The 11,407-nt window shown below is 38.2% G+C and overlaps 1 protein-coding gene across 1 annotated transcript; it reads left to right on the top strand.

Moving 5' to 3' along the window:
- The first annotated feature begins 17 nt into the window (after nt 1–17).
- LOC135461504 (kinetochore protein Nuf2-like) lies at nt 18–11,393 on the top strand. The gene is made up of 12 exons (XM_064738634.1): nt 18–55; nt 339–500; nt 2,083–2,157; nt 2,747–2,832; nt 3,760–3,821; nt 4,151–4,248; nt 5,037–5,147; nt 5,315–5,434; nt 6,156–6,418; nt 7,005–7,196; nt 9,989–10,151; nt 10,650–11,393. The coding sequence occupies exons 2-12, from the start codon at nt 372–374 to the stop codon at nt 10,707–10,709; spliced, it is 1,359 nt and encodes a 452-aa protein (XP_064594704.1). The 5' UTR covers nt 18–55; nt 339–371; the 3' UTR covers nt 10,710–11,393.
- Nucleotides 11,394–11,407: the final 14 nt, after the last annotated feature.

The raw sequence follows: 11,407 nt of genomic DNA, 5'->3' as shown, positions 1-11,407 counted from the left end.
AATTTGAAATACGCGCGGTAAATGAGGGCGGGTTAAAACGATCAGGCATAAAATCGTGAGCATAACGAAGAGAAATTGTAGATGTTTTGAAAAATTGCATGACAAAGCTATTTTCTTAGCCCCTTTGTCAGTGATACTTGGATTGATGTTGCTTACATTGGACTTTTGCCCTAAAATTAAGCTAATTTGTTGTTAGCTGTTGTTGTTGCAGTAACAGTATACGTAGATCGATGCTTTGATTTATTTAGTTAATAGTAGGTAAATAGGTTGACCACACCATATTGAAAGATAGTTTACATTTTTACTTATTTCAAATAAGTTAGTTTTCGTCTCCACAGGATTCTCTTTGAAATCAGCAGAAAGTGCTCTACATGACAATGGCAGCCTACCAGTTTCCAGTGATGCAGATAGACGAGGTGGTGGATTTTTTAAACTCAGACCTCCAGATGAGACTGGTAGCTGGTTCAGTCATAAAAGATACAGATTTCAAGCAGCCAGATGTAAGTATAATCGGTAGTTGTAAAGACAAGGTTGATGCCAGCCCTTTGTTGATTGATAACCCTCTTCTCAAATGTTCTTTGTGAATTAATATCAGATTCTTCAATTCTGTAAGACGGATTGGAAGCCACAGACCATGTGATCTCCTTAGTAACAAACCGCGTGGATGAAGAAAACCGTCCTTAAAACGTTATTGCATAGGAAAATGACTTTTTTTGGAATCGCTGTCAGTGGTCTTGTATCCTTTGGATTTGTAGAATTTTCTGCTTTCAGATAGCCTGAGTGTTTCTGCAGAGCTTTCGTGACGTTATTTTGTACAACTAGGCCTTACTGGTCATTAATGAAGTGGCACAAATTGGCATTTTCCCCAATGCTTTAACATTGGGGGCCATTTTGTTTTAGACCCCTCCCTTCCGACCAGTCTTTCAAAATAAATTGACATCACTCTACCACGTGACTGCAAACACAACTTAAAAAACTCCAGTATAGTTCAATATGTTATGATAGGGTTTATGCACATTCCTTGTTCATCTTGCATTTAACATGGAGGCATTTGAAAATATAATATGGGGAAATTGCAATTAACAGTAAATATTTTGTGTAGTCTAAAATAGTAGGCATATCCCTGCAAAAAATCTTAAAATACTATAAAGTAACAAATTCTTTGGTTCCTTATATGGAAACAAGGTCACAACTCTTCAAACCTGGGTTTGGCACGTCAGCTGTTTCTGTGCATGCCAAAAAGGACACCTGACAGCATGGCTCTAACTTAGCTTTCTAAAGATTTCCATGTTTGAGAAGCGTCATTTGAGCAGATAAGTAAGGAACCCATTTGAATCACAGGTATATGAATGTGTTCTTATAGTTGAACAACCGATAGAGACTCAGTCATGAAATATTCGGCTGTGCAGTTGCAGTGAACACACAAGTGATTCGGGCTAGAGATTCCCAGACACAAGACAGCATGGACAGTGAACAAACAGCAATCTATAGATTGATTGTCTGGGCTAGTTGTGCTCCCAACTTCTGGTATATTTACAAATACCATCATACAGAACTTGTGGTCTCCGTGGCTGACGGGATAGCACACCAGCACTGCACTATGACCTAGGAGCCTCCCACCAATGCGGTGGCTGTGACTTCAGGTCCAACTCATGCTGACTTCCTCTTGGGCCGTATGCGAGAAGATCTGGCAACAACCTGTGGATGGGTGTGGTTTTCCCATGGGCTTTGCCCAGTTTCCTCCCACGATAATGCTGGCCTCCGTCGTATACATGTAAGTGAAATATCCTTGAGTACAGCGTAAAACACCAAGCAAGTAAATAAATAAATCATACCCGCTTAAGTCCAGTACATGTGGTGTGCACTGATGTCACGCAGTACATCTTATGTGACCTGGCGATTGAAAGGTAAGCACCGTATGCAATTGACCATGGCCCGCTCTCCATTGACATTAATCTGTCAAGCTTTGTTTTTATTATTACGTGAGCATATCTGTTAAATTTATGTTCCACTGTATTGCTTTTGCAAGAACTGGCAATGTCTAGAATTAAACCCTGTGTTTTGCTCTTTTTTCCATTCCAGCCACAGAGATGGAGACAGATTTATGAAGGGTTATATGAGATGCTCACCACTGTGCCTTTTGATAATGTACTACAGGTAAATTCTGAAAAGAAGAATAAAAAAACAAAACTTCTTGTTGTTGTGTCATAATTACCTTTTATAGTAATGATAATGATGACATGCAATGTAATGTAATATAAATAATTTGTGACTTTCGACTTGGCATTCCACATTGTTTTGCACTGTGAATAATGCACTGTTAATAGCATTTAGTTATGATGGTATCTCTGAAACCAGTGAATTTCCTGTGATGCTTCACAGCATGATAGTGCTGCTGTGCTGCAGAGGCACTAAATATAGACAGTTTCTAGTTGTTTTGTTTAGTCTATATAAAGTTGTTTGACACTCCACCAAGAGTCACATCATGATTCTGCTCTGCTGTGTAGACATTTGAGCTGCATGAATCACAAATGAGTGTTAATGTGGCAGAATTAATGTTAAACATCCATGTATACAAATGCATTTATTTATTTTATTTAATTGGTGTTTCACGCCGTACTCAAGAATATTTCACTTATATGACGACAACCAGCAAGTGCAAATGTGTCATATGTTCACTGAGGTGAAGTTAAGTGAACTTGTTTTCTGGCCTCCTGGGATCAATTGATTCATTTTATTTGGACAGCAACACAGAATACATATCGGTGAGAATGTCGACTACCCAGAGATCTATGATGATGTCACTCGGCTTTGTCTCTTTGCTTTAAGCATGTAAGTACACATAGATACATTGAATTAACACAAATAAACAAGGGGCTGCATTTGTGGGTGTGCATCTATGACTTTTATTATGAAACCATGGAAATCTTAGTCTTGATCACATCGGGGGATGCACTTTGCAATTTTCTCGTACAAGTGTATTTTACAGATATTAAAAAAATTCACTGAGAGTGTCATGAGCGAATTTCACTTGCATCAAACTTTTTACATAGTGGCAAGAAAATATGATTCCACTCGGTCTGTTTAGTGTGTCTGATTCATTTTGGTGATTGAGGTTACCAGTTAACCAGTGCAAGATTCTGTTGACCAGTGCCATTTTAGCACATGATCTACTCTGGCGAGGGTGGTGGGGCCTTTGTGGCCTAGGTAGGTAGCGTGCCAGCGCAGAACAATGACTTGGGCTGCTGTGAGTTCAAGTCCTCCTCATGCTGGCCTCCTCTCTGGCGGTGCGGGGGTCTGCCAGGAACATTGGTTGGGTTTTTTTCCCGGGCTCTGGCTGGTTACCTCCCACCATTATGCTGGCCACCTCCCACCATTATGCTGGCCGTCGGCGTATAAGTGAAATATTCTTGAGTATGATGTAATACACAAATGAAATAAATAAATAAATTTACTGGATTACTTTACGTAGGTTTCTTGCCATGACAGATAGAAAACTCTGCCTAGTGTGTCAGCAACACAAGGTTCGAATATCTGCCTAGCATATCCCCGAGATAAGTTTCACACTTTCGGGCATTTTTTTATCATCATAGCAGTGGTAACCAAGGTTGTCGTTTAAGCTTATTTCGAACATTTACATTTTCTGTCACCAAATGTTTAGAACTTTTGAGTGGTCTGTTATTAAGGCATATTTGAAGTTAGAGAACATTATTAGAACACAGATATGGATAACAGCTGATATGGCATATCATGTTTCAGGGGTAGAGTGTTGGCTGCATGTGGAATAACAGATTTTGTTATAAAGGACATAGTAAAACCAAGTAAGTATTGTTTACTTCATCACATGTAAACCAGGTCTGCCAACATTACTTTATCTGTGGTGAATATGGCAGAAGGCTTGCATTTCAATAAAAATCAATCTTCGCCAAAGATTAAATTTCTTCACTCTGCTGTTTCTGTATTTTTAAAAGTGTCTAAACACTTGTCTGGGTAATACTGACCAGGAGTGACTGGCTGTGAAAGTAAGAATTTTCAAGAATTTTTATTACTGAGGGGCTGGTTTCTTGAAGTGGTCATAGTGCTAGGTGTCACTCATATGCATTACTCATGACTTGTTCAAAGCTGGCTGAACATTTTCATATTTTAACAGCTACCAAACGTTTACTGAAGGTTGTAAGTGCTGTCCTGAACTTCTACAAATTTCAAGTCAGTCGATTAGAAGTGTTCATGAACTTGAAGGAGGATCTGGTAAGTTATGCCTGTAGCAAATATACGACAGTTCTTTTATTGTTTGAGTATATACATGTAACTTCCATACTGCTTTGTATTTTTTGATCCCTAGTTTCAAAAATTGGTGGGGCCTCCATGTCTCAGTCGGTTAGCGTGCTAGCGCAGCATAATGACCCAGGAGCCTCTCACCAATGCGGTCGCTGTGAGTTCAAGTCCAGCTCATGCTGGCTTCCTCTCCGGCCGTAAGTGGGAAGTGGGAATCAAAAAAAAAACAAAAACAAAAAAAATCAAATATTGGTAATTTGGCAGCTTTGAAAAATTTTGAATGGATCGTATACTTTTCTCCATGACAAAGAAGAAACTGGGCATACATTAGTGAAAACTGCATGTAGGCAGAGCATAGAGGAAACTGGGTAGACACCTAAGGAATTTTATCATTAGTGGCTATTCTATATGTCAGCAATGGGTGATGCCAAATATCCTTGTATTGCATGGGAAGACCTCCCAACAGCCTGAGGGTGGTCATGGGTTTCTCCAGGCAAAGTTGGAATCAACAGAAAACTTTTGTTTCCATATTATCCCCCAAATTAACAACAGCAAGTTTAATACAGTGCAATTTTTTTACAATTTAGGAAAGCACTACAGGCCCAATGGTCTTATCATGTAACCCTTGTTTTTATGACATACAGGTCTGGACACTAAATTCCCTGATGCTTTTTTGTGTCATTAGTTTGGTTATACTGGTCAAACACAGGATAAGCACATGTGTTGAAAGTTACAGTTCATGTTTTTATTTTTTGTTACAGGAAAGACAAAATATCCATTTCACCCAGCTCAAGAAAAATAATGATGAAATGAGGAAGAAAATAAACAGTATAAAAGCTTCACAGGCAGAAAATGAACCCCGTGTTCAGGAGGTTAGTAGAAGTACAATAAGTCTAATAAATATATGTTTCTCTTTGTCTAAATGATATCATTCAATTAAAACATTTGTGTGAGATAAAATGGGTGGACTTAGCATTTTTCATATATTCAGCATTACGAAGCTCTCATGTGCTGTTGTTTTTTTTTGTTTTTTTTACAGTTGCAAAACATTATCCGAGAGTCCAAAATGAAAATGGGAGAGCACTACAAAGCCCAGGCTGCACTACAAAAGGACATCTCTGAAGTGAAAGCAAGCATTGCGGAGAAAAAAGCTACCAGTGTACGTTTGCAAGTTTGTTAAATCTGTATCTAACTGCGTCTTGAAAATGAAAGCAAAGAAAGAACAGACAACGGTAGAAAAGAAAACAGTAATGATTACCATTCCGATCAAAGGTCTGGTTTTCATGGCAGCTGACTAGAAGTGGAAAGTTTGAATGAGTAGTAATCATTCTGTTTCACTCAGGAATTTCATATTTCATATTCATATTTTAGCTGGCGTATTCATCAGATTTCTGGTTTCTACAGCAACTAACTCGGATTTGAAAGAGATGTAAACTGTATGCAAATCATATATTATCACACTTTCTAAACATGGCATATATGCTGAAACAAGAATGCAGTACATGCAATTTCAAGTTAAACTGTTGCTGAGTTGGTCAGCCAGCAGAAAATGGCAAGTTACAATTTCTGAGTTACTTAAAAGTAAAGCTGTTAATCCCAACGGGTTTGTGTGTGTTACACTTACTTCTTGTTCATTATGTTTGCTTCTGGACAACATTGTTGGAAAGTTTGTTTAAGTATTTTTTAGTCATCTATAAAAAGCTATTCTGGCATTAAATACAAGTTTGCAAGGGGGCGGGGGGTTGGAGGGAGATACATTTAGCAATAGTAAAAAGAAGGAAAATCATTTTCAGATTTTGTTTTCACTTTTCAATCGATTGATGGTTAAATCAGATATATCCTTAAGGCAAAACAGTAATGGTGAATATTTGGCTTTGTAGGACCAGTTGCGAGTTCAGATATTGGAAGAAAAGAGAAAATGTGAGAAAATATCCCGCCAAATAGTGCATTCTCCCGATCGTCTAAAGGAAGATAAGAAACGTATGGAAGGCCAGTTGTCTCATCTAAAGACAATGAATACGGACAAAAGACAGCGGCTGTTAGAGCTGCACCAGCAAGAGGATGTGTTAAAGAAGTTAGATGAAGAAGCGGAGGTAGCCTTGAAAATGATGCAGGGCATAGAGACGGATGACAACAAAGAAAAGTAATGTACACTCGTGTCAGATTTGCATCAAGTGTATTAACTTCTCAGACGTACAGCATTAACAGTTATGTTGTTCACTGTTGTTAGTTTATTTGTTTAAAGTAATTATATGTTGATAATTTGAAATCTGAGAAAAGAAATCTTACATATTGTTGATATGTAATAAACATCATTCATTCAAATGAATTATTTTAACAGAAAAGTGGTAAGTTTACTTTTGAGATTAAAATTCCTTGTGACATTGATGTACCTGTAAGCTCCATTAACGATTTCTGGAGATGGATCCCATGTTGGTTGGCCCAGTCTTGTGACTTGTCTTCCACCAACATGGCCTACAAGCCTCTAAGTAACTTGCAAAAGATCGGTGGTTTACTCTAGGCAGTCTTGTTTCATATACCAATAAAACATGATGACGGATAAAGGAGTTAAGCAATAACAGTAATTTGAACGGTGTTCACATCTTGGATGGTAAACATATACTCAGAATGTCACATTGGTCTCGCCATTTTCTTCGTGTTAACAAGTCTTAAGATTTAGGGAACTTCTGGCATGAATTTGACCTGAGCAGTGTGTTTTTGTATTTCAGAGAGTGTGCAGCAGAGATAGCTAAGATACAAAATCAGATGCAGACCAATGAGGATGCTGTACAAGCCCTGAGTACACAGGAGCAAGAGATGGACATGCTGATAGCCAGCAAACAGGAGAAGATTGCTAAACTCTCCTTCCAACACCAGCACAAGATGGCAGCAGCCAAGGAAACATTGGATCAATTAAAACAGTATGTATTCTATTACACATGTAACTCCCACAGATAACTCTTGTACTCTTACATACGTATGTCTGCACAGTGATCCATGTCAAGTGAACAATGTTTTCATGTAATATACGGTAAATGATCTAAAGTTTTGCACGTGAGTTACTGTCATTTACCTTCACAAGATCTGAGTTGGCGGCAAGATGACAGAAGAGAACAATTAGCCCCTCACCCTGCATGGCACTTTAGTATCTTTGGTTGCTAATCCTCACCACATGGGGTCAAGTCACTGACAGTGAGGTCTGCAAGTCTCCTGACTAGTAGGCCTACATGTACATCTCTAAATATGCCCATGAATGAGATTGAAGAAAGTATTAAGACAGGCTATGTCTATTACAAACCTTTAAATTCCAAATACTGTCTGAAAGCCTGACCACGCCAAACAAGCTGAAGGAGTGAACATGCACAATGTACGCTGCAGACGAACTGATTATTCGGATTAGGTCTAAGTGGAAGTCATCTCACACCATTATCTGGCGACCGGTTGTCTGCTGAGAGCCATCATTATGCAAGCAATATTTGTACAAATGTATTTTAGCTAAAATGAATTTCACCGAGAAATATCTGTCATCAGCTTCACGTGTCCGTGTAATTCCAATTTAGTATGTCAGTTTTCATGCACATTTTGTTTCTTTACAGTCGGAATTGTTGACCTATTGCAGAAGAGTTCCTTTTCCCACGTTTTTATATAGGGAATCTCTCATTAAACACAGAATAAATACTCCAAGCGAGGTTTCCGAAAACTGTAACGATTTACTTTTACACCTTTTTGGTAGCACTGTGTGCAAGCCCGGCATATCGGGAGACAGGACTTGTTGGAGTTGTTATCACATTAGGGGTTCGCACAACACCGCCACTGGCTTTGTAAGCAGAATGATTTATGATTTCCTGTACACAGTTTTGCCCAGACCTTATTTGTTGTGTCGAGACAGATAAGATTATTGTTTTGCCTTTCGCCAGCAAAAATCGCATGTTCGATGGGTAGACACATGGACATTTCAAGACCTGTGATTGCAAGTCTTGTGCAGCAGTGCAGAGGCATGTGTGTAGGTGTCGCTTTGATGGCAATTTGACATCATCTCGTCTGCTGGTGGGCCAAGTTTGCAAGTATTGATTCATGGTATGCCAAGTTCTGCTACAGCTTTTTATACAAAGAGCCCTGCAGTTTGAAAGCGGATATTTGACATGACACTCCACATGCGCAAAGGTTTTTCTCCCAAGAGTTTTCTCCCAAAATCCCATTTATCACAAAGTCACGATAACAAAACAATGAAAAGGCCATGTACTAAAATCATTATGATTAAAACTGTGGAAAACATGAACTGTTGGTGGTAGGAGCATAAACTAACGGCTCAGTGAATTTTTTGAACTATCAGTATAATCACCTGTGATCAGTCAGTTACAACCACAATCAACGCTATGAATCCTGGGATGCACTTTCAGAGTCCCAGATCATTTACAGTAACCAAAGTATGCTACAACAGGACTGACATTTTAAAACTGTTTAAGAGAATGTAAGGAAATTCTTTTTTTTTTTTACTAAGTTAAATATCAATATTTCACGGAAAACCATTTGATTTGATTTGATTTGGGTTTCAGTAAATGTTCTGTAATATGTTCATGACTTTTACATATTCTAAAATATTTTAAGAGGCTATGCCAGAATTTATTGGCAAAAATACCATTTTGGCTATTCAAATCAAATCTTGTGTATTTGATAAGAATAGCCCTTCAGTAAGTATCAAAGTCGTACCTGTACTATATATCATGTTAAATAATTCTAAAGCTTGAAGAACTTTATAATGAGATCTGTGGTATAAAGTTTAGAAACTTCATTACAAATTTTGAATTGACTATTTCAAAATAATAGCAAGACTTTTTTGTCAAATCTCTGGTATAGCTAGCCTGAAAGTCCGGTCTAAGGATGGCGTATATTTGCTAATACTTGGGAACAACTTGTGCACATTTACCGATTATCACAGTGTATCAGTGTTTAGGTACCCTATTAGAAAAGTTTGCTGTATATGCATTACACAATACCTAAATCCTATTAATTCAAGGGCAGTCTGTGGGCTGGTTTTGCAACCATCGGCACCAATCTTTGTTGGATAATTCTTCAGAAAATCTTTGTCATACTTGGAAAGAATTTTGAGCTACTCACCCCTTTTCGCCACGTCTACCAGATCTCTTGATACATCAATTGTGTTGTGAAACTGACATCATCTAAAAATCTGACACAACCTTCTTTCAGCACTCCAAGCTATAGAACACCTCAGCACGCAAAGGTGGACAATGGTGTTGTTTCGAAAGTTTACTCTAGACTGAAGTAGAAATAAAGAGAAAGTGCTAGGTGCTTTTAAAATCAAAATATATTGATGTTCTGTGACACGAAAGGTATAGGTGCGCATTTTACACTCGAAACAATAGCTTCACGTGTAACATCAGTTCTGAGTAAGGCAGAAAATGGATATATCATGGAATGACCACTTGTATGCAGCACGGAATGAGATAAAAATTGTCCAAACGACAATGAAGCCGTCACCGACTGTAATGCACCTAACTTTAACACATAGCACCTATGTTTTGACACGTATTTTAGTTATCCTGACTTGCTTGCTGGAATAGGCTGTTACAGTACAGAAAGTTTACTGTGGATGTCATCTCGGCTGTGAAGTTGACCATACCCAATATTAAAAGTTCACGGCAGACTTTTTGGTTATGGTAAAGCAACTGTATTAATACACTGTGTTCTGTAGACAGCTGGAGTTGGAATGTGAGCAGGACAGTGAGAAGGAGGGACAGAAGAAGGCTTTGTGCGACCAATCAACAGCCGTAGACAAGGAGCTTGACGCTCGGGTCAAAGTTCACCAGGAGAGAATGCGGCGCATGAAGACTGCTTATGCCATGTCTTTAGAAAAGGTAGTAAACCCTTATGTATGTTTTAATCAGTAGACTTGTAAAAAGGTAGACAGAAAGGAAGTAATCTGCTGACTGATTTGTGTGCGTAGCTGTAGTGCGAAAGGCTTGTGTACATGAACTTCATGTGAGAATTTTGTCAAGTCACATCTGGCTCTCTGTAAAAGCAGATTTGGTTACTTTCTCGTGTCTGAGTATATTTCTTTGTTTTCAGTCAGTTGATAAAACTATTCGTAGTGTTACACATGTACATACGTTAATACCAAATGCTGTATTGTCTTCTATACTGTATCGTACATGGACTTTCTTGGTTTGATATCTCTGAGGAAAAGTATCAGATCTATTCTCAGAGGAACTTCTAAAGGGACTGAAATTTCTAAACTGGCCATCAATCTTATATCTTACATTGTAATTTGTAATAATTCATTGAATTTTTTGTTTCTCATGAAAATTATTGCCTAGTAATGAAAGCCTATTTATACTGGTACTCTTTCTTTCTAGCTGGAAGCTTATCACAACAAGTTGGCCACATGCTGGGAAAATGCGAATGCTAGTGATTGATGGACCTGGTACATACATGCACCTGTACATGGAGCTCATTTCTGTTTCAGCTTGCTATTGGAACAGACTACAATACATGTTTATCTGTCTCTTCCTGCTCTAAGAATACCTACAATCTTTTCAAGACAGTCCATTTTCAGCGATATATTTTATGACTCGCTTACTGTTCTTATTGCCCATGTGCCCTGCCTCAGTGGTGGTGACGAGACATCTTCGATGAAAGATTTTGTCAGTGTAGCAATATCATTTTGCTGTGTTACCATTGTTCTTCAGGGATGAACCAAAACGCTGAGAGTTGACAGCACAGCATCACAAAAGGTATAGTGCACAAAACGACATGGTGTGTAAAGGGATTCAGTGGCAACTGTGTAATAAATGTCATTTTTTAAAAAATGTATATGTATGCAAAAGCCATACCATATTCAATATTCCTTTTTGGAAAGAAAGTGACTCCTGCCATAACTGTTGCATATACTTTGATCACATAACATTATCAGATTCCCCATTACTTTTTGTTGAAGCATTTAATGTAGTCATAAACCATTCAAACCCAAGGACACGTATTTTCATACAGAGGTTTCATTAACATCAGCTCAGTGATGCCTGATATTTACTTTGGCACCGGCTCTCATGTGTCATTTGTCTTTTTGTTATGACTTATGATTAAACGGTGTGTAATTGCTCTCCGTCTCAAAGTT

This window comes from Liolophura sinensis, chromosome 1, assembly GCF_032854445.1.
Source record: "Liolophura sinensis isolate JHLJ2023 chromosome 1, CUHK_Ljap_v2, whole genome shotgun sequence".
Taxonomy (NCBI): Eukaryota; Metazoa; Mollusca; class Polyplacophora; order Chitonida; family Chitonidae; genus Liolophura; species Liolophura sinensis.
Note: the sequence above shows the minus strand (reverse complement) of the source record. Positions and strands in the feature narration are given on the sequence as shown.